We start from the raw sequence: 24,001 nt of genomic DNA on the forward strand, positions 1-24,001 counted from the left end.
ACTTGCAACAATTCACTTATAATGGACATATACATTGCCATGAAAACTCATAATTCTACAGCATATCATAATTACTTTATTTCTAAAACTGAAAAGAATTCAGTACTATTAATGGAACATTGCCTCTGACATCTCTCTTACTGAGGGGGATACTTTTCCTCTCCTCTCCATGCTTGCATGGAGGGAAGGGACCTTCTTCTTGCTCTTTGGAAGAGCGAAGAAATGGGAACAAGCTCTGTGAATCCATATTCATTCCCTCATAACACAGAGGTGTCTCATCTGATGAGTGATTTTGGGAAAAGGAACTGAGCGTGGGTGACCTACCCCTGGTGGGTTGGGTCTCTCACCTTAAGAACTAACTGGTCTCCAAACACAAAGATGGGCTCAGTCCCTGAGAGGCCAGGTCTGCAGTTCTCTCCAGATACGGCGATCTCTCAGGGAGCCTGACCGTAGGACAAGTCAACTTGCTCTCCATTTCAGCTTCATTGATAATAAAGCTGATATTTCTATTTTGCTCTCTCTCTAACTCCCACGTCTTATTTCTCAATTTGTTCCAAAGTGAAGAAGGGAATAAGAGAGTTCCTAGTTGGTATCTAAATCCTGTAAGCATCAAAACAGAGTCATAAATTGTCACTGCCCATGTCTACAATACTTGTGTTCTGAAATGCTATTCCATTATGTTTCTAAAGTCAGTAAACAATTATATGCTAAAGTACAAAGTACTTATAATATACAAAATATATAAAGTCCCTCCTTTACTGGCATCAAAAGTTTGGGAGTTCTAACTGCTCAACTGTTTATCTTTAGGAAACAATAACATTTGCCAAGCTTCTACTTTATTGAGAATCATCTAGTCATGATCTGCGGAAGTTGGTCCTGGGCAATTTGAAGACAGATCTTCTTTATCTGGAATTTATGTGAGAAAAGAAACAATTAATACAAATTGCATAGTTAATTATTCTAGAACATTCTTTCAACAACATGTATCTTGTAACTGTGTTTGCGTCTGACTCTGCTAAACAAAGCAGGAAAAGATACAAGCAACAATAACTATAAATTCTTCACTCTCTAGGACAAAGTCCTTAAATTCAAGTTAACTCTGTAAGACATTTGACATGTTTCATTTCTTCCTTAGAGTGAAAAAAAAGAGTGGATTTCCACATTCTGATTTTTTATGGTTCAGGGACAATATTCTACCTAATGACCAAAATATTAGTTCTAAAACTTTATTACATCTTTCAAATATCTGTAGCTGAAGAATCATTAAAAATAAAGCATGGCTATATATAAAATACATAAACAACAAGGTGTTACTGGTATAATACAGGGAATTATATTCAATTATCTTGTAGGAGCCTGTAATGAAAAAGAATATATATCTATGTGTAAATATATATATATATGTGTGTGTGTATAACTGAATCACCACGCTGAACACCAGAAACTAACACAATATTGTAAATCAACTGTACTTCAATTAAAAAAAAAGGAAAATAAAATGAAAAAAAATTCTTTATTTTGAAATAGAAGACTGAAAAATTCCCTTCTGCACATTCAGTTTCTAAGAAGTTAAAAGCTCCTTCAATCAGTCCTCAATTATTTCTCTATCCACTATTTCTTTAAAACATTCATCCCAAATTGCCATTTAGATGGAATAAAAAATTTCCACTGTCTACAGGAAATGTGACTTTCACACACACACAAAATCAAAGAATTTTCGTATTGAATATTTTTTTAAAAGTATAAAATATCTTCTTACCTTCATAGGCTGTTCCACACCAAATACAATACAGGTGTTCTTCTCTTAAATAACTAGTCAATATTTGTAATTTTTCCGATACCTAGATATAGGATACAAGCACACGGATAGTTCACATTGAAGTCTTGGTTTGCTGTTCTCTTAGATCATGCTGAATTAGCCCAAGGCCATAAATCCTCTGCTACACTCTCAACCAGTTAGGAGAGGTGTCAAGGGCAGAATACACTAGAACATGTCCCAGTTTACCAGTTGCCCTGATATTTTCACGTCTGCCAGACACAACAGAAACCACTGTTAACACTTCAACAACAGATTCCGGTTGGCTCTATTAGAATCAACCTCCTTTAAAGATTCTTTTTGCTTTCAAAGAATCTACCTCCGCCAGATGGGATGAGGGTGAGACTGCCTCTCTGTGCCATTATTCTCATCAATGGTCTCCCAGTTACGTAGGACATAGGTTTTTAAAATTGTGGATGTTTCCTATAAACTCTTTCATACAAGTAATCATAGAAATGTGTGTGTATTCTTTTCTTGAATAATCTCCACTTCCTTTGAATTGTGCTTTTTGTTCTGTTTTGTTTATGGGTAGGGGTGGGAGGTGCTCAGAATCACTTCTGGAAGCTCAGTGAGGGGAAACAGGTGGGAATTAACATAAGTTACATTTGCAGCTAATCCATCAGCCAACGAAAACTGAGGTAAAAAGAATACACTGAAGCTAAAGGGGAAAATTGTATGAAGTTTTGATTTGAGTTTAATAAAATAAAACTATAATGCAGTGGTTCTCAGCTAGGGATGATTTTTCCCCTCAGGGAGACATTTTTGGTTGTCTCAAGGGGCAAGTGCAATCGACATCTGCTGGGTAGAGACCAGGGATCCTGCTGAACATCTTACAATGCACAGAACAGCCCCCTGCAACAAGCAGTGACTGGGTTCAAAACGTTAATAGTGCCAAGGCTGAGACACCCGGCTTAATGGTACCAAGACATACACTTAAATCTTCACTCTTATATTCATCTTCATCTTGCTCTTCTTCTTCCTCTTCTTCAGTCTCCTCTTCAAGCCTCAACCAGTACCATGCCTCTCTGGGAACCTGAATATTCTGAAAATGTAGAATTATTCCCAATTAAACACAGTGAAACAAAAGACAATCACAAGTATGTTCATGTCAACATGGATTCATTCTTCCAATTAAATACTTACTGAGCACTGCTTCAAGAGTAAAGCACTGGACTATGCACTACGGGGATGCAAAACCCAATAAGAATATTGCCTCCAAGTTGCTGATAGACTAGTAGGGAAAGTGAACTATGGGCATGAATAGCTTAATGGGCATAAAATAATACATATAAGCGAGGAAATCTTAAGTGTCATGACCTATACTCAAAATAACATGCTATGGAAATACAGAAAAGTGAGACATTGCTTCCAGAAACCTATTTACATACGAGGGAACTTTTACATTTTTGAGACTTTAAACGAAGTCATTTTATTTTGATGGTAATTGAACCATCAAAATAAAAAATAGAAATCAAATTAAATCAAAGATAGACTTTTAAGAATCATTCAAATCTGAGATAGTATTCTACCATGATTTTACGAGTTAGAGACATGTAAGTTACTGAATATGGAATGAAAATGGGCTATTTTGGTTAACCAAATATTCTGGTGAACAGAATTTCCACACATACTAGTTCTGAGTAATCGGTATTCAAATAAGCAGAGAACAATGAAATGTAGGAATGGTATCTAACCATTATTGGATGGTTCGGACTACTCAGGTTCCTGCAGTGAACAAGCCATTATTGTGATTGTGATCAGCTATCACAGATGAATAGTTCATGTTAAATGAGGGTTTTAATGGATAGAGGGCTAGATATACCAGGCTTGGTGTTCTCTCTCTTTTTTTTCAGATAAAAATACATGGCTAATCACATTGGGTACCAAAAAATTTTACCCAACTGAATACAGGTAAAGGGCTTACCTTCTGAGTATCCAACTGCTGACAGGCTCTCTGGCTTCTTCTGAGATCTCCTTCTAGCTTCACTTCATCTTGCTTATTTTTAAGTCGCATTCTAATTGAAAGAAACAATAGTACACTAAAGGTCGGTACCTTCTTTATCCATTTTATATGTCCAAGTACCAGACATACCACAATAAAGAAAAGATGAAACCAAAAAACAGCTCAAATACCGAAACTGTTCTGCAGCTTTTTCTTCAGCTTGGTTTCTCATGTGAATCTTTTTTCTGTAGCTTTCTAATTTTTCCTCTGCTTTCCGTTTTAATAATGCCTCGTGACCAATGCCACTTTTCCCTGCTCAGACGGAAAACACTGATGAGAAACTTACTGACTTACTTCAAACAAAATATTTACAAATTAAATGCAATTCTAATTTGAGTACAATCACTCAAAGTCACTTGATGAGGATAGGAGAAAACATTAGAGATTTTTTTTAACCAAAACACACAATGTGAATTTTTCAAAGATCATTAGTTTGATCTAATAAGATGGTAATACTATACACATTTTTTTTCAAATTGAGAAAACAGTATCAACTGTCACATTTTCATATAAATATGATGGACATATAAAATATATGTATTTTCTCTTTAACTTGTCCACAGTATTAAGAGAAATATTTAATGGATAAATCTGTCTCAGAATACTTTTAAGACATTCAATGGACAAAAATATCCTTGTGTTTTTAATGATTACAACTCTTTCTCTGTATTTTTATGATTTAAATTTTATTTTATACTCATTAGAGCTTACTTTTACTTTTATTTGAAACGGCTTAGAACTTTAGCTAAGAAACATTGTACTGAGGGGGGGTCTTATGATTAGAACTGTAATAGTACTACCATAAAAAAGTACTTATTAAACAAATATATGTGCTAGATTTAAGCATAAGTTATTATTCCTGGTAGACAGCCTCAAAAATAATTATGTACCTGTTTTGACATTGAGGGGAATTGGTTCAACAATACCATCTCCTAAAAAAAGAGAACAAAACACAAATGACTTTAGAAATTCTTCCTCAAACTATAGGTAAGTGCAGTATGCAGCCTTACAATGTTCCATACATATCCCCTCCAGTTTCACTGGTATTCAAAACTGAAATCTGAACATTAATACTCTATATAATCAACTACCTCCCTTGCCTTCAAATACCTAGTCCTGGTCCATAGCCTCCTCTGCAACTGAAGGTAGGGTTTCTTTATCTTTTCATTGAAGTATAGTTGATTTACAGTGTTGTGTTCCGAAGGTAGGGTTTTAAAGAAATGAAAACACTGATACGTATTCAAGAGGGTGGCAGCCTCAAGAGAGAGCAAGGCCTTGCTAGGTGAAGATCAAAGCAACGGCAATGAAGGAGAGAAGAGAGAAACAGCTTACAGAAGCTACTACAGAGGTGGCCTCTATCTCTGAATAAGCAGTCTCATTCCTAAAAGAGAGGTGAGATCTGAGCTTCTCCAACTGAGTGGTTACTCAGGCAGCTGCCACAGGCACAGAGCAAGCACGGCAGAGTCCTGCCATCATCTCCAATGTTGCATCCCTGTCCTTTGGCCACTGTACTTCTTCACCCTTCTGCCACTGCTCCTAGTTGTTGCCTCCATTTTAAGCCTCGTTCATCTCACTGGTTAGTGCCTTCAAGCCTGAGCTGCGCTGATAAGCAGCTCTTGATGGCACGTGGCTACCTAAGTGGCTGTGGGGAGATGAAGATCTCCATAAGCTTGCCAGCATGTAAGGGACTAGGAAGCTTAAGTTGTCTTAATTTCTGGGTAGGGGGACAAAAATTAAAGAGTCATCGCTGGTACTTGTCACCTAAGCATCTGGTGGTTAGGAACAGCTGTTTATGTCCGGCTGTGACTTACCACTCTTGCCGAGGGCCTGACCACTTTTATAGCCCATCTTTTGGAGCAAAGCAAACCCTTTGTTTTCACAGCCTAGTGCATTCTTCAACCCGATGTCACGTCTCTCTTGTTCTTCTTCTTTTAAACTCTTCTGCCTATTTTTCAAATTAGCTTCCTGTTGCTTTTCTTCTTTGCGTCGGGCTTCCCGGATTTGCCTCAGCATTGGCAAGCCTGGTCGGACATCTTCTCTGAAGAAGGAAGGGAAAAGGTTATTTTAGACGAGTACGTGAAAGTTTCTCCTAACTTTGCCACTTACTCGCTTGACACTAAATATTTCAGTGCTACCTCTGGAATCCTCTTTGCTATCATCAACAACAGAACACAACCAGTGACCTCTGAGAACGGCTGTCTTAGTGAAAGTGATGAAGGCTGGTGCCAGATTGTAGGAAACTATAGAAAATATAGAGTTGAAGAAATCAGTAATAGTAAATTTAGACCAATTTTTCCAGGAGGCTGGCAAGAATAAAGGGCAAAGCTGACAGTAGAAGAAGAGACCATAAGATGAAAGAAAACAGTAAATTTCCTTGGAAGAGGGGAATAAAAAGACTCAAGGGCAGGAGTTAAACACTAAGCGTTAAAAGGGAAGAGGCTTCTAGTATCTTTGTATTATAAAATGTAGGAAGTGTTGCCATAAAGCAAAAAGACTAACTTTCCAACCTCACCTTTGGAATCAATGTCATTGTTTAAAAATCTACACTGATGTCTCAAACACATCATTACATGAGGTGTGCACAGTTACTTACTGGACATTAATGAAGGAATCAGACATGTAGTCGTCTTCTTCTGCCATGTTCGACTTCATATGGCAGAAGTATCTACAAATCAAATAGGACAGAGTAAAAATCATTAATTTTCAGTTTACCAAAATGGAAATAAATGTGCATGTATCCCCAGCTATGACCTTTCTCCAGAGCTCTACTCCACATTCAAGTGCACTTTTGACATCTTTCTGGGTGGTGCTCTCAAACTGAACAATCCAAATAACTCATCTCCTCCCCCACAACCTCCTTCATCCTTCTTATTTTCAAATTAGTGCCCCTGCTTTCTCCCCTTTCCTGACCTCTTATAAACCCCTGCTAACCATTCCTCCATAATATCCCTCATAGGCATTTTCCCCACAGCTGTGACCACTGCTTTAGTTTAGGCACTCCTTTCTCACCTGAACTATTACACCTACTTCCTAATTGGTCTCATTGCCTTTGGCCTCTCCTCTTCCAGCCCATCCTCTGCAAGTTCTCCAGAGTGGCTTTTTAAAAACCTAAGTCAGGCCATCTTAGTTGCCTGTTTCAAATCCTTCAATAAACTTTACCCTGTGGGCAGTGGAGGAATCATCACTTTAACACGGCAGGAGAGCCTTCATGATCTGATCTCTGGCTCTTTATTAGGATTTATTATTCATGCCACATGGGCTCCTCCTTGCCGTCTGAACACACCATGGACAGTTCCTTCCTTCTAGGCCTGGGCTACCTTCCTTCACAAAAACCTGTCCTGACCACTCCAGGCCTCTATCTGCAGCATTTCATGTTCAAGCTGTTCATTTGGAACTTGATGTAGTCAACACTTCACTTATATGGAAACATTTTTTTGAGGACAGTTTCCAACCTAAATAGTTAAAATCATGTAATTGCTAGCCCTAAAAGGGTTAAAGGGGTAAAATAATTATCCAGAAGAGTGCAGCTCAAACTTTATTGTGTATATGAATTGCCCCAGGATCTTAAAATGCGGAGTCTGATTCTGAGCCAGAGCCCGAGGTTCTGTGTTTCTAACAGGCTCCCAGGTGATGTCAACGCTGTGGGTCCAGTTACAGGATATGAAAGGGGAGTCACTTGTTGCAGTGCGCGTATGCTGTTTTTGCCTGGTTGTCATCCTTCCCTTTGGAAACCTAGCCCTCTGCCCTCCTTGTGGAAGGTGGCAATCTTAGTACACCCTTGGGTACAAGATGGCCAATTAGAGTGACCTATAGCCTAGCAAGAGGAGAGGGGGTGACCTATCAGGGAGGATAAACATCTTTTTCCCTATAAGATACAAATATATGAGTTGTTGGGGAAAGAAGCTCTCTTTGCTGGGGTTTCTGAACTGGAAGTATGTGAAGATGGGCTGTGGGAGCCCATCTTCTCGGCCATACGAAGAGATCCTGTTCTGCAGAATGAACCCAGAGTGGACCTGTGTAACCAACAGGATATTGTGGAAATAGTGGAGTGTGACTTCTTGGTCATAAGAGACACTACAGCTCTTAGTTAGATCCCTTGAACTCTGAAGGAAGTTAGCTGTTACGTAGTGAGAATATTTAAGCAGCTCTGTGGAGAGGTCTACACAGGAGGAACTGAGGCCTCCTGTTGACAACCAGCACAAACTTGGGAGTGACATGAGTAAGTCACCTTGGAAATGGATCCTCTAGCCCCAGTCAAGCCTTCAGATGACTCAGCCTGGGCTAGCATCTTCCCTACAATTCCTTAAATTCCAAGCTAAGCCAAACCACTATTTCTCAACCCACAGAAACTGTGACAGCATAAATGATTATAGTTATTTCAAGCTGCTAAGTTTTGGATTAATTTGTTATACAGCATCAGATAATAGAAATCAGCACCCCTTATCAGCCACGCATAAGCCCTCTTTGTTCCCTACCCTATCACAACCCTTCCAGTCACTTCCCTCCTTTTATGTATAGTTTCACCATCCACACATGCATCCTTAAACATTACAATTTAGTTTTGCCTACTTTTATTTTTATTATAATACAATTAAGTTAAAAGTGTTAAAGATTATATACAGCATTTTGGTAATTCACCTAGTGTCTACAAACCTGGATTCTCCATTTGTAATAATAGTATTTTTAACCATAATGGTTTAGCACCTACCTAGTATATCACACATTTTTATTCCATTTAATTATCATTAACAACTGTGTAAGGTAGGAATAGTTAGTCCTGCTTTCCAGTTGGAGAAATTAAGACTCACTATGGCTAAATGACTTGCTCAATACCACAAAAAATCCAGGTCTCAGAGCTCTTTCTACTGCAAATAGGATTAGATTACTTTTATGGGACACATTTAGCTCTAAAGTGCTAGGAATAACGGAATGGGGATTACAGGTCTTTCTAAATCTCCTTTTTTTATGGTTACAATGTACTTTAGCACCATCTATTCCCATCAAGCATAACAATAAACTTCATAAGGCAATAATCCAGGCAGAGATGACGGTGGCTTGGACCAGTGACAGCAGTGAAAGTGGTGAGAAGTGATCAGATTCTGTGTATATTCTTAAAATAGAGGTAACAAGATTGCTGATGGATTGGAGGTGGTGTGAAATCGATGTCAAAAATTACTTCAAGGCTTTTGGTCTGAATACCTGGAAGAATGGAGTTACCAGTTTTTGAGAGTGGCTAGATTGTAGCACAGGTTTGCTTTTTTAAAAGGCAGAGAGCTGGCAGGGAGGCGACAAGAGAGCTGCTTCACATATATTGAGAATGTCATTACACATCCAAGTGGAGAGAGGTACTAAGGAGCAAAGTTACGAAGAAATGCCTCAGTCCCAAACACTCCCGACAGGGACGGCTCATCCCTCCCCTCCCGTATTCCTCCCAGTTGCAAGCGTTCAACAGACGCGACCACTCACGGGTGGGAGCATGGGTAATGGTGTGACGGGTAGTCACAGTCAGTGCACAGATCATCGCCATTCATTGTTCTCTCAGGCGCCCATAACCCCTTACCTGGCAGCTCCACTCGCTCCCGGCCGGCTCGCAAGAGCCGCTCGCGGCGCATGCGCCCACCAACCTGCGCAGGATCTCTGGGTCAGGGTTCCTACCTGAGTTTCCGCGAACAGAATCAATTGGAAACCTGCGGCAGGCGGGGCGAGCAGGACGTGGTTAGAGCGCTTGCGCGGATCAGCCTTCCGCGCACGCGCTCTTCCCCCGCTTCCTGCCTGCAGGAGGGCGGGAGGCGGGGCATCCGGGTCCCTCGGCGGCTGCTTCGGTCCCGGAGCTCAGCTGATCCGCTCTGCCTGACTAGGAGGTGAGGCCGCCCCCTCCACCTGCGAAAGATGCGCGTTGACAGGCACACACACACTCTAGTCACCCCGTTGCTGTCTGAGTGCTGGGGGATGGAATTCGAGTTCGTAATGAACATTTTCCTCTTTCAGCCGCCGCCTCATGGGGTTGGCAGCCCCGGTGACCCGGCCGAGGCCTGGGGCGGCCTGTTAGGCTTCCCCTAGGCCTGGCGCTGCGCTGGCGTCCTCGGAATCTCGGGGTTAAGTCAACCCTGCGGCGCGTGGCGTCCGCCAGCTGCGTTCCTGGACCGCCCGGGGTTGCCAGTGAACCCTCGGCCGCTGCCACACCATCCCTGTAGAAAGACTCCTGCAGACTTTCAGTGGGGCCTTTCTGCTGGGGCGTTTTGACGTCCTCCTGGGACAGATGCAGGGGGAAGGTGAAGGGTGCTGTGCACTGAGCAGGGGGCGAGAAAAAAGGAGGATGGTTGTCAGACCCAGATGGTGTTTGATCTTGGTGCTTCAGGTTTCCCATTCATGGAATGGGTTAATGTTATGTGTTTTGCTAGGTATATTTCTTCCAGAATAATGCCTTATTTGCAATATTTATTTTAATTTTCGCCTGACTCCATTGTTCGTTCTTCCTCACGACGCATGACTTTCTTTTGTTTGTTTGTACCCTTATCCTTTAAAATTAGGTTCTCAGGTTTTGCCTCAAAGAAGTTAGTTTCCTCCAAATGAAATGAGAAGTAAAGCCTTTTCATAGTGATTACATTCATTAATCTTGACTTTTAACATTAATAAGTCCTTACAGGTATTTTAAAATTTGTTTATTTAAGGTGTGAATTTAAAACTTCAGTAATGGAGTTAGCCCACAGTTTATTGCTGAATGAGGAAGCACTGGCTCAAATCACTGAACCAAAGAGACCAGTTTTTATCTTTGAATGGTTGCGATTTCTTGATAAAGTCTTGGTTGCTGCCAACAAGGTATGGTATTGATTTTTTTCTAGTTGGGTTAACGTTATATAGAGTATTATGTGTTTACGATTTATAAGAAAACACATTATGTTTTGGAAACGTTGTGGGTCACTTATGGAACCTGAGAATATTGTGCTGTAATAAGAATTTCTTACCTGTCCTTTTTCTATCCTGTGGCAAAACTCACACCCCGTTTAAGTGTGAGTGGAGAAAAACATGACTGTCACTTTAAATTCATTATCTTCAACATCAAGTGGTCCCTCAGTGCTGTGTAGCAGTCCCAATATCTCCACTTACCTCTCTGAAGAGTTAATACCAGGCTTTTTTCTTTAAGTCTTTTCACCTAAGTTACTTTTCATTATTTATGCGTTTTATTTTCTGTCTTTAAAATTAGATGCTTTCCTCAAGTTAACATTAAATTTCCTGCTCAAATCTGAGAGTGCGTAGTAAAAAGTTTTCTGGGTAAGGGGAGCTTGTCTATGCTTCGCTGTAGACTAATCCAGTTCTTTGAGGAACCCCTTTTAGATTTCTCTTGACTAGTCATTCCCCAGAAGAGATTTTTATACTCTAGTGTCTTAGCGATATACGACTAGCTGCCTAAGTTCAAGGATTTGAGGGAGAAGGCTGGAGACTTCAACATTCAGTGTGTAAACTTTTACTCAATCTCCCTGTTTTTAGTGCGGTTTTCCCAGCCCACAGCTGTGCCTGAGTTCACGAAGTCCAGAGTGGAGGAGAGAGATAAGGAATCTTACAGCTTCTTAAACTTAAGAAAAGTCTTAAAGCTTCTTCTCAAGCATTCCTTCCATTTCTAGGCACAACTTGACTCTCTCCACTGTAAGCATTTAGGGCCTCAAAGCAGCAACAACAACAAACATGAGCTTTTAGGGGGTTCTGTGTTGGAAGTTGCATCTCTGCTGAGCTTTCTGTATTGGGAATACCTGGCTTCTATATTTTGCACTGATTCTTTTTTATTTTGCACTGATTCTTTTTGAATTTTCTTTGCCCTTGTGTATTTGTGCATTTGTTTTGGTTGCCCTTTAGTATACTTTTAGTTTCTAGAGAGACAGAGTCAGTGCATGGATTTATTTACAGTTTTTAACTGAAAGTTTCTATTTTCTCTTAAACCCATTCCAGCTGAGTATTTGTTGCCTCCATTCCACTGAAACAGATCTTGTATTGCCCAAACCAATGGTCAGTATTCTGTCTTAATTGACCCTTCAGCAGCTTTTGACATAACTGATCCTCTATCTTGAAGCATTTGAAATATTTTTGATTTTGTGGTGAAACAGAGAAAGACAAGAGAGTATATAGAAAGTATATCCAAATTATGAAGCACAATAATATGAACATCTGTATACCCTCCCCACCCAAATTAAACACATTGTTATTACTGTTAATGCACAGTTGGTGTGACGTTTTTCCTATTTGTGGTTCCCAACACACTATTTGCTTCCAGTCCTTCTCTTACTTCACTAGATCTCCACATTCTCTCTTGCTGGGTGTCTCTCAGTCCTAGGCACTCTTTTTTTTTTTTTTTTTAATACATCTTATTCCTTCAGTGATACCATCTAATCTCATGATTTTTACTACCATCTGTAGAGTGATGACTCCCAGATATCCACCTACTTACTCCACCTCTTTCTCTTGGTTATCTAAATGATATCCCCAAATTAGTGTATTTAAAACCCAATTCTTGATTTCACCCTCCCAAACCTGTCCTTTCCCTAGTGCTTTCTCTCTCAGAAAGTGACCATTTCATCCTTCTGGTTGCTCAGATCGTAAACTGTAAAATCATTCTTCACGTCCCCCTTTTTCTCTAGCTAAACATCATATTTATCAGTAAATGATATTGGTTCTACCCCCTAAATATATCCAGAACTCAGTTACTTCTCATTATCTCTGTTGTTCCACCCTCATCTCTCATTATATTATTGCCACAGCTTCTTATGTGCTCACCATGTTTCCAGCCATGTACCTTGTAGAGTATCCTTAGCTCAGTAGGCAGAGTGAGACTTTTAAAACATTTAAAATAGAAAAACATAAAAAAGGAAGGACATGTTCCTCCTTTGCTGCAAACTCTCACTCAGAATAAAATATGAAGTCCTTACAATGGTGTGTAAGACCTGCAAGACCTGGTCCCTGCTACCATTCTGACTTCATCTCCTGCTACTTCCTCTGTCTTACTCTGCTCCAGCCACACTGGCTTCTTGCTGTCCTCAGGAATGTCAAGCATGCTCCCACCTCAAGGCCTTTGCACTTGTTTCCTGCCCGAAATGTTCTCCCAGATATCTGTATAACTCACATCTTTACTTCTTTGCTTACTAATCCATATAAAACAGTAAGAACCCACACTATTCATTTGTTTATTTGGTAAACCCTTTTTCTCTCCACTAGAATGTAAACTTTATGAGGGCAGAGACCTTGTCTATTGAGTTCACTCTAGTGCCTGGAATTGTGCATGGTACGTTAAGTGCACAATAAGTATTTCATGAATGAATGAATGAATTCTCAGTATTGATTATGAATACATCTGAATATTTTTTTCTGTTGCCTAGAGCTCTTCAGAGTCTCTTGGTTTCCTTTACTGACTTACAACTTTATGAGCTACTGACTTTGCCTTTATAGAGGAGCCTGTGTCTGGGTTCTAAGACATCAATTGTCCATACACTCAATATTTTACATCCTTTGACTATTGGTTTCTTTCTTAGTAAGTTGGTGTGGAAATTTTTTGGATCTAGAGTGGTCAGTTTTAATGGTAGCTAACTTTGTGGAACTGGAGGGGGATGAAGGAGAATAATCCAAGAAAGAATGATTGATTTCTTACTGAACTCTTCTTTATCTTGAAAATTCTTTTTTATGGTTTTATGCCTAATGTAATATAGATTTTAATGATTAGAGTGCATTAACTGTTAAGTATTTTTTAATTCTGACTGAAAGGTAACAAAAGTATATATATGTAAGAAACTGATGATGTTCTTTATCTTTTTCTAACAGACTGATGTAAAGGAAAAACAGAAAAAGCTTGTTGAACAATTGACTGGATTAATAAGTAGTTCACCTGGACCACCTACACGAAAATTGTTAGCTAAAAATCTTGCAGCCCTTTATAGCATTGGAGATACTTTCACTGTTTTTCAAACACTTGATAAATGTAATGACATTATCAGAAATAAAGATGACACTGCAGCCTACTTACCAACAAAACTGTGAGTACTTACTTTGAGATTAACCCTTGAAATTTGTTTGTTTTTTCAAAGTATCTTATGTTTTCAGAAAAAATTATTTATTTAGTTTAAACAAAGCTCAGGATTTTTGAGGGGGAGGGGGAGGTAATTAGGTTTATTTATTTGTTTGTTTGTTTTAATAGAGGTACTGGGGATTGAACCCAGGACCTTGTGCATTCTAAGCATGCACTGTACCACTGAGCTATACCCTTCCCACCCCGAGTAAATTTATCTTAATAAGGGACTGCTGATCCTCAGGTAGGTGGAACCTGAGGCATGCTGGTGACAGTAAAAGCTCCAAGTAGGTCTGGGCAAAGGGTTCTGTTTCAACATACGCTCCATTGCCACTGGAACTTTCAGCAAACTACAGAGAACTGGTTATGTTGTCAGCAATTTGCACAGGAGTTTTTGGTAATTTTGGGTGAAGATAGTATTCTTGGCTGGGATAGAAAGAAAAATAAAGAATTTCTAGGTGATAAGATTGACACAGGAATGGGTAAATTTGGCCCACAGGCCAAATCCAGCTTACCACTTCTTTTATAAATAAAGTTTTATTAGAATACAGACATGCTCCTTCATTTAAGTGGTAGCTGTTTTCTCACCCCAAAATGGCAGAGTTGAGTACCTAAGACAGACCATTTTGCCTCCAAGTTTGCTGACCCCCTCGTTAAAGGGCGTAACTGAACTCCAGGCTCATACTTGTGGTCTGGGTCAAGGGCAATCATTTTCAGAGCAAGTCTTGAGGATAATGGCTAGAAGGAGGCATCCTGTGAAGGAGTCAGATAAGAAAATCAGCAGTTATAGCACCATGAGGAGTGCTATGGGAGGGAAAATAATAACCTAAGTAAGCTTAGCTGTGGTGTGAGAGGAGAGCAGTGTCAACAAAGGCTTCTCAAAGAAGCGTCAGCCAAGGAAGATCAACCATCGGGAGGGACACACAGAAACAAGTCAAGTAAGGAGTTAAGATGGGAAAAGGGGAAGATGAATGTGATAGGTCAGGGATGGGCAAATTTTGTGGAAAGGGCCAGAGTGTAAATACTTTGGCTTACTGGACTATCCATCTCTGTCTCAACTACTCAACTCTGCCATAGGTGGTATTTAAATAAATGAGTATGGCTGTGTTCCAATAAAACTTTATTTACAACAACAGGTGGCAGGCAGGATCACGAGCCAGATTTGGCCTGCAGGCTGTAGTTTGCCAACCTATTTTCTAGACAAAGGAAATTTATAATTGGAAGCAGAGGTTATACCTTACTTATTTATACCTTATTTACAGTGCTTTACAGAAAGATAACAAAATAGTGGAGGGAATAAGTTGTGAAGGGAAGAAGATGAATCCAATTCTGCCCATGCTGAATTTGGAGTCCAGGTGGCAGTATCCAAGTGACAGTGTGTAGTAGGCAGTTGGAAATCCTGGTCTGGATTTCAGAGGCCTGAGCTGAGAATGTTTTTTGGTGAGTAGAGAATGGAGATCTGGGAAGAGGCAGAACCCTTTGGTAAGGATAGTTACCTAGGAAGAGCATACTACTGCTTGAGAAAAGAAGGTGCCAAGGATATAACTCTAGAACACTACCATTCAAGCAGTCAGGGCCAGTAAAACAGCTTACAGAGGAAATGGGGAAATTATTCTGAACCTGGACATTGATTTTTTTAGGTCTATTTTCAACTGCATAGATATGTTATGATTAAGTTTGTGTAGTTTGGGATAGATACAGATCTCAAAAATTTTAGAAGAGATTAGAGAACATTAGTGCTTTCCAGTTTATTTTGAAATTTGAAGCTGTGTTAATACTTTGGTGATTTGGTTCTCTACCACTTAGCAAATCTACACATAATTTTACAGTTCTGGTTAAGTAAAATTTGTTACATATGTATTTCCAGTGGAGTCATGAGTTTTGTTCAGGAATATTCTAATATATTCTGGTATGTGACCTCAGTCATTTTTAACTTTGTTGTCAGCCTATAAAGTATTGAAAAAAACATGGATTTAGAATCAAAGAGGTGAAGATCGATTCCCTGATTCTACTGTTTGTTGCTTGTACAGTGGGCAACGCAGTTTATTTGATATCTCTTAGCCTCAGAGTAACTTGCTTAGGACACACAGCTATTATGTGGCACATTCTAGGGTTTAGGCACAGATCTGCCAGACTCCAAAGGATACACTCTTCACCTGTATGCCCTTCCTCTGCCTCACATGATTGATGGTAGGGTGATTTCCTCCCTCCTGAAGAAGTGGGTTACGTTTTTTCTTCTGTGTAGCCAAATGTCCTATTAAAGCCATTGAGATTAAATTTTACAAGTAATTGCTTATTGTTATTAATTTATTAGGAGTCAGGCACTGTGAGCAATACAGAAATACATAAGGTATCTTTCCTGTTCATGGAGTTTACATTTCTATTGACAAGACAGGATAAGATATAAACATATAAAATGGTCAGGTCACAACACAGTAAACAATATGATTTTTATCAAAATGAGTGGTTGACATTGTTACATATAATGAGAGAAAAGAGGGATCATTGTAGATTGACATAACTTGGGAAGTCCTCATAAAAGGAAAGCTTGGGTTTTCCAAAGGGACAAGTATGATTTGTTATGTAAATATGTATATTTATTTTCTTGTTTTCCTAGGCAAGAACAATTTGAGAAACTATGGTTATTTGTTATAATTATAAAGAATAAACAAGATGTTCTTGAAAGCTGAAAATTAAGAATTTGTAGCCAAAAGTGTCCTGCACAAATACAAATTGCTTTCTGAAAATGGGAAAAGTGTGATAAAATTATAATCTGAACAGTGACTGGTGAAAGTATCACTTCTTACAGGGCTGCAGTGGCTTGTGTTGGAGCATTTTATGAAAAAATGGGGAGAATGTTAGGCAGTGCATTTCCAGAAACAGTAAATAATCTTTTGAAATCTCTAAAAAGTGCAGAGGTAAGTTTTATAATAATTATTACTTAAATGTTTTACTGTGGCAAGAGTTAGGTGTCAGTTAAAATATATATGTTTGCCTTTTTTCTGTCACTGTGTACTCACATTGCTTTGCGAGGGGTAATTTAAATTATTGTTTGCAAAAAAAATGTATTAATTGTCTCTTGTTTCAATGTACATTACCTCATATTTCAGGGAGAAAGGAAAGAATGCTTTTCCCTGGCAAAGGATAGATTTACTTTTTTTTTTTTTTTTTTTAGCCCTCAGGATGTTTTAGCAGTGCTATTTCATTTTTTGTGCCATAGCTGATGTATTAGCTTTCTAGGGCTGCCATAGTAAATTACCATAGACTGAGTGGCTTAAAACAACAGAAATTAATTGTGCCACGATGCCTTCTTAGTTTCTAGCGGTTGCTGGCAATCCTTGGCAGTCGCTGATCTCCCTCGGTTTGTAGATGCATCTCTCCCATCTCTGCCTCCGTTGTCACATGGTGTTCTCCCTTTGCATGTGTGTTCTGTGTTCAAAGTCTTCTATTTTAAGGATACCAGTCATTGGATTAGGGTCCACCCCAATCTAATATGACCTAATCTTTGCTTGATTTCATCTGAAAAAGACCTTATTTTCAAATAAAGTCATGTTCACAGGTAACAGGGCATAGGGCTTGAACTTATCTTTTGGCAGGACAGTATTCAATCCACAGCAGCTAATATGAATTAAAAATAGCTCTGTTTTGTCATGTCAATTTGGTATTACTTCTGAAAATTCTTTGTCCACTTGGGGTTTACTAAAAATAGACCAAGCACTGGACTCTCATGGTCTAATTCTTTGTCTTTGAAAGCTAGAGATTTCTTGGACAACACCTCTTCTGGGAACTCTTTGTTCATTTATTAAACAGTAATTATGGGCATATTCTCAGGCATTAAGCATATAAAGATACATTCCCTGACCTCAAAAATCTTACAGTATAGTGGGAGAGATCTGTGTTTGAATGAGTATACTATTAGGAATAGAATTGAGGACTACAAGAGTATGAAAACAAGAATTTGCATCAGTCACAGGGAATTGATAGTTTGGCATATCTCTGTGATAAGTTTTAAAAATGTGTTGGATGTTTTCTTCCTCTTTCAGATGGTTTATATTACTTCTTAAATACTTTTTACTTAACTTTTCACATTCTAAAAGTTTGGATCCTTGAGGTATGATATTGAAACTTTTGAATTTTTCATGTTCTTATTATTTGCACTTTAGCAAGTCATGGAAACACTGGAATATATTTATTTTAACCTAATTTCTCAAAATTTATTTAGTTGAAGTTAATAATTATTTTTACCTTTCAAGACCTTTCTAGAATACATTTTTATTTTTCATTACTTAACCATTTACGTTTAGAGGTAAGACCATTAGGCCCAGAGAACTTTCGTGTTTTGGTATGTTTTTATTTAAATGTGGGATTTGTTTTATGTTCCTATCTAGTCTCAAGGGCGAAGTGAAATCTTGATGAGTCTGCAGAAAGTTCTAAATGGACTGGGTGGTGCAGCAGCTTCTTGTCATCGTGATATTTATAAGAATGCCAGGTCCCTCTTAACTGACAGGTCAATGGCTGTTCGATGTGCAGTTGCCAAGGTTAGTACTCAGTCAGTTTATAATGTTGCTGCTTACCCTGCTTGCTCTTAAACAGTCAATGATTATTTTTTCTTTTAAAGTTTATATAAATGGAATCATGTGGTATGTGAGTTTTTTTGGGGGTGGGAGGCGTTGTCTGCCTTCTTTTACTTGGCATAATTGAGATTTGTCTATCTTGTTCCGTGTATCAATAGCTCATTCCTTTTTATTGCTATATGGATATACCGCAATTGGTGTATTCCTTCATCTGTTATGGACATTTGGGTTACTTCCAGTTGTGGCTGTTAAAAATAAAGCTGCTATGAACATCTGTGTACAAGTTTTTGTATGGACATATCCTTTCATTTCACTTAGGTAAATACCTAGGAGTGAAATGACTGGATCATATTGCTAGATTTACATTTAATTTTTGGAAAAATTGCCACTATTTTCTAAAGTACTATGAGACTTCCACATCCTCACCAACATTTGGTATTGCCAGTCTTTTTAATTTTAGCCATTCTTGTAGGTATGTACAGGTATCTCTAATCTGTATTTTCAGACTAATGAGGATCATATTATTAGGTGCTTATTAACCATCCATATCTTCTTTGGTAAAGAGTCTGTTCAGAACTTTTGTGCATTGTTTTATTGAGTTACTTGCTTTCTTATCATTGAGTTATAAGAATGCTTTATAGAAACTTTTATATATTTCTTTATCAGATATGTGATTTGCAAATATTTTCTCCCACTCTAGTCTGTTTTTTTCATTTTCTAAGTATTGCCTTTCTAAAAAGAGACGTTTTGAATTTTGTCAAAGTCCGATTTATCAATTTTTCTTATATTAATTGTACCTTTGATACTGTATCTGAGAAAACTTTCCCTAGCCCAAGGTTTCACCTATGTTTCCTTTTACAGTAGTTTTTAGTTTTACACTTGGCTATGATCCATTTTGAGTTAATTTTTATATATAGTACATGATATGAATCAAAGGTTTTTTTGTTGTTGTTATTTTTTGTACATGGATATTCATTTGTTCTAGTACCATGTTGAAAAGACTGTTTTCTTCACTAAATTGCCTTTGCACCTTTATGAAAATCAGTTGTCCACATACATGTGGGACTATTTTTGGAATCTTTATTCTGTTTCATTGATCTATTTGTTTGTCTTGGTGTCAATAACACTTTCTTGATTACTATACCTTTACAGTAGCTTAAAATCAGGTAATGTTAGCCCTCTAACTTTTTCTTTTTCAAAATAATTTTAGCCATTCTGGTCCTTTGCATTTCCATATGAATTTCTACAAAAATAACATGTTGGGATTTTAATTCAGCTTGCATTGACTCTATAGATCAATTTGGGAAGAGCTGACAGCTTAACAATATTAAGTCTTCCAACTCTTAAATATGACATATCTGTCTCTTGTTAATTTAGGTCTTCTTTGATTACTGTTAGCAACGTACTGTGGTTTTCAAATGTACAGATCTTGCACATCTTTTGTCAGATTTATCCCTAGGTAGTTCATATTTTTTATATTTTAAATAGTATTGATTTAAATTTTTTTCAATTTCTAATTGCTCATTACTAACATACAGACTTTTGTACCTTGATTTTATATCCACAAACCTTCCTAAACTGATTTCTAGTTCTATCAGCTTTTTAAATAGATTCTATCAGATATTCTATGTAGACAATCATGTTGTCTATGAATAAAGACAATTTTACTTCTTTTCCTATCTGGATGCCTTTTATTTATTTTTGTTTCCTTATTTACTGTCTGACTAAATCCTTCCGTACAGTGTTGAATAGAAAACATGAGAGCAGACATTCTTGTCTTATTCCAGTTCCTTAAGGTGAAAACATTCAGTCCGTCACTGTTAAGTACAATGTTAACTGTCAGTTTTCCTTGATGACGTTTATCAGTTTGAGGACCTGCTGTTATATTCCTAGCTTTCTAAGAAGTTTTTAATCAGGGCAGCCATTACAGAAAACAGTATGGAGATTCCTCAAAAAACTAAAAATAGATTTACCATATGATCCAACAATCCCACTTCTGTTTATGTATCCAGAGGGAACTCTAATGCGAAAAGATACATGCACCCCAGTGTTCATAGCAGCACTATATACAATAGTGAAGACATGGAACCAACCTAAATGTCCATTGATGGATAACTGGATAAAGAAGTTGTAATATATTTATGCAATGAAATACTACTCTGCCATAAAAAAGAATAAAATAATGCCATTTGCAGCAAAATAGGTGGACCTAGAGATCGTCATTTTAAGTGAAGTAAGCCAGAAAGAGAAAGAAAAATACCCTATGATATCACTCATATGTGAAATCTAAAAAAAAAAAAAAGGACAGTATGAACTCATCTACAAAACAGAGATAGACTTGCAGATTAGTAAACAATCTTATGATTACTGGGGAAAGGGGGTAGGAGGGGATAAATTTGGGAGTTTGAGATTTACAAATGTTAGCTGCTGTATATAAAGATAGATTTAAAAGTTTCTTTTGTATAGCACCGGGTACTATGCTCAATATCTTGTAATAACCTTTAATGGAAAAAATATGAAAATGAATATAAGTATATATATACCTGTACTGTATACCAAAGACTGACACATTATAATTGACTGTACTTCAATAAAAGAAAAAAAAAAGAAGTTTTTGTCAGGAATGTATGTTGAATTTTGTCAAATGCATTTTGTTTTAATTTTTATTTCTTGTTTTTGTTGTTGTTTCTAATTAAACTGTTTAAAATAATTGTAAATTTATATGCAATTAAAAGAAATAATATAGAGCAATCTTTATAAACTTTACCCAGTTCCCCCAATGGTGATATCCTCCAAAAGGATAGTACAATAATATCACAAGCAGTGTAATACAGTGTTGACATTGACACAACCCACTGATCTTGTTGAGCTCCCCAGTTTTACTTGTATTCTGTTAAATGTTTTTTTGGCATCTATTAAGATGAATCATATGACTCTTCTTTTTCACTTGCTAGTGTAATGAATTACATTGAATAGGTTTACAATTTTAACCAGTTTTCATTCCTAGGATAAACCCTACTTGGTCATGATATATTATCCTTTTTATGTATTGTTTAATTGGAGTGCTAAAGGGTTGTGTACAATTTTTGCATCTGTGTTCATGAGGGATATTGATATGTAGTTGTCTTGTAGTATCTTTGTCAGATTTCAATATCAGGGTAATACTGGCCTCATAGAATGTATTGGGAAGTATACCCTTCTCTTCAGTTTTCTGGAAGAGTTTGTATAGAATTGGTATTTCTTACTTAAACATTTGGTTGAATTCCTCAGTACAACTCTCTGGGTCTCCAGTTTTCTTTGGGGGAAGATTTTTAAGCTACAGATTCAATTTTTAAAATAGATATTGGGCTATTTAGGTTATCTCTTCTGGAGTAAGTTGTCTGTTTCATCTAAGCTGTCAAATATATTGTGCTTTTAATATATATTGAATCTGCAGTCATGTGACTTCTTTCATTCCTAATCTTGGTCATTTGTGTCTTTCCTCTCTTGTTCCTCATCTGTCGGGCTAGAGATTTATCAAATGTATTGGTTGTCTTAAAGAAGCAGCTTTTGGTTTCATTCTGTTTTTCAGCTTTCTGGTTCATTGATTTCCTCTCTTATCTATATTATTTCCTTTTTTTCTTGCTTATTTTGTGTTGAATTTACTCTACATCACCTAGTTTCTTAAGGTAGAGGCTGAGGTTATTGATCTGAGACCTTTCTTCTTTGTTATACAGAATTTTAGGGTTATACGTTTCCTCCTAGCTGCTGGAAACTCTCTCACGGCAGTAAGCTGGGACACTTGTAGTGTTCAACTTGTGTTTTCCATCTCTTAAGGATTAGTGTCTTTCATTGCTTGATGTCCAGTGTCTTCAAAACTGTTGTTTCATATATTATGTCTAATTTTTTTTGTTATTTCAAGAGAGAGAGAGTAAACCTGTTCTTGCTACTCCATCTCTGGAAGTGGAAGTTCTAAGTTTTAATTTACTTTTTTTTTTTTTAATTCTAGTGTCTCCTAGAACTACAGAATGAAGCTGTGTTCATGTGGACTGCTGAACTGGAAAATATAGCCACTCTCTGCTTTAAGGCTTTGGAAAATTCAAACTATGGGGTACGAGTGGCAGTGTCTAAACTCTTAGGAACAGTCATGGCTACAGCACTGATGCCAAAACAAGCAACAGGTATCATTGTTTGCCAACCCCTCGTATAGACTGTAACAGGTATTTGAAGATATATGGAATGCTTCCTTCTAAAAGAATTCTTACTCCTAGGCAAGTCTATTTTAAAGGATTTAAATTGTTAGGTATTTCTGTCTACTTTTTCATAAAATAGAGGTACCCAAATGGAATTTTCCTTGATATTGTCAAGACATTTTTTATGATGATACAAGATTACACGTAGCAAGTATGTTGGACATATAAGCAAGTAAGAGTTATGAAATGGTTTTGTATAATGTTCAAAGGACAGGTATCTGAGGGAGGGTATAGCTCAAGTGGCAGAGTGCATGCTTAGTATGCATAAGGTCCTGGGTTCAATTTCCAGTACTTCCTCTAAAAATAAATACATTTAAAAAAAACCTCCCAAAATAGTAATAATAATTTTTAAAAAATAGCAAAGGACAGGTATCTGGCACTTTATGTGCTTTCTTTCAATCCCTGATGAGTAGGTCCCCATTTATAGCATAGTATTATTTTTCACTTTTTCTTGACCATTATCGTAAGCAGAATCACAGACAGCATTGATTTTTCCTATGACCTCTGCTGTGCCTCAGTTCCATAGAGATGCTTCAGGGACAGTTGTGAATAGATGCTGACTGAACCCAGCTCTGCTGTTGTCCCCATCCCTGCTTCATCTCTGTGTTGTAGAAAGAGAATCACATCTTACAGATTCAAGTCCTAGCTCTTACGTTTATTTGCTGTGAAACCCTTTGAGCTTTGGTCTCTTCAATTTTAATGGTACTTATTTTAATCTATGTACTAGAGGAGGATGATGATAGCTAAAATTTATTAAGTGCTAACTATATGCCAGGTACCAAATTAAGCATATAGCAGGATTGTTTTATTTAATCTTTTCAAAAGCCCTATGAATCCTAAGTACTTTTGTTGTTCTTATTTTATAAACAAAGAAATTGAAGCTTAGAGAGATTGTATCATTTGAGGTATAATAAGTGTTCTATTAAGTAAAATTAAAATCCAGACATTCAGATTCCAAAGCCTATATACTTAATCATGAGCTTTATGCCTCTCCTACAGAATTTTTATGAGGATTATGTTTGCTACTATATGTGAGAGGACTTTACAAAATATGAATAAAATATGAGGCTCTCTACCACAGATAGCAAGTTGGTTGCAATCCAGTGACATTTCACTCTACCAGTAACTTATATAGAAATCATGGTCTGGACAAAATTTCGTTGTGTCCATCTCAGTTGGGAGTGAGGGGTGCAGTCAGTCAGCAGTATCTGCTGTAGGTATCCTTTGTCCTTGTTGTGTTACACTTGTCAAGGTTAGCATTATTATTAGACTATTTTTGCATAAATTTATTAAACTGCTTTTAATTTCTAGCTCTCATTTTTCTTATCA

At 37.5% G+C, this 24,001-nt stretch overlaps 2 protein-coding genes across 6 annotated transcripts in view; one reads left to right on the forward strand and one right to left on the reverse strand.

Annotated features, from left to right (window-relative positions):
• Window positions 1–53: 53 nt before the first annotated feature.
• GPATCH11 (G-patch domain containing 11) lies at window positions 54–9,550 on the reverse strand. Of its 4 annotated transcripts, none has more exons than XM_031684972.2 (9): window positions 9,474–9,550; window positions 6,412–6,483; window positions 5,630–5,856; window positions 4,709–4,750; window positions 3,950–4,070; window positions 3,741–3,831; window positions 2,748–2,858; window positions 1,760–1,841; window positions 54–906 (listed from the first exon to the last, which is right to left on the reverse strand). In XM_031684972.2, exons 2-9 carry the CDS (start codon window positions 6,468–6,470, stop codon window positions 851–853), a joined length of 789 nt encoding a protein of 262 aa, XP_031540832.1. In that variant the 5' UTR covers window positions 6,471–6,483; window positions 9,474–9,550; the 3' UTR covers window positions 54–850. The 4 variants fall into 4 exon arrangements, with proteins under 4 accessions (XP_031540832.1, XP_006215601.1, XP_072794025.1 ...); XM_006215539.4 differs by having other exon boundaries at window positions 9,379–9,512; XM_072937924.1 differs by lacking the exon at window positions 9,474–9,550 and adding an exon at window positions 9,285–9,343.
• Window positions 9,551–9,576: 26 nt separating this feature from the next.
• HEATR5B (HEAT repeat containing 5B) overlaps window positions 9,577–24,001 on the forward strand; it is an 89,611-nt gene continuing 75,186 nt past the window's right edge. The window contains exons 1-6 of one of the 2 annotated variants that reach the window (XM_006215538.4): window positions 9,577–9,679; window positions 10,490–10,637; window positions 13,623–13,834; window positions 16,676–16,784; window positions 18,255–18,404; window positions 22,429–22,600. In XM_006215538.4, coding sequence (XP_006215600.1) covers window positions 10,512–10,637; window positions 13,623–13,834; window positions 16,676–16,784; window positions 18,255–18,404; window positions 22,429–22,600 — 769 coding nt within the window. In that variant the 5' untranslated portion in view covers window positions 9,577–9,679; window positions 10,490–10,511. The remainder of the gene's footprint in view (window positions 9,680–10,489; window positions 10,638–13,622; window positions 13,835–16,675; window positions 16,785–18,254; window positions 18,405–22,428; window positions 22,601–24,001) is intronic. The other variant, XM_072937923.1, reaches the window with a different exon arrangement.

The sequence above is a fragment of the Vicugna pacos genome, chromosome 15 (assembly GCF_048564905.1).
Source record: "Vicugna pacos chromosome 15, VicPac4, whole genome shotgun sequence".
In the NCBI taxonomy this organism is placed as follows: domain Eukaryota; kingdom Metazoa; phylum Chordata; class Mammalia; order Artiodactyla; family Camelidae; genus Vicugna; species Vicugna pacos.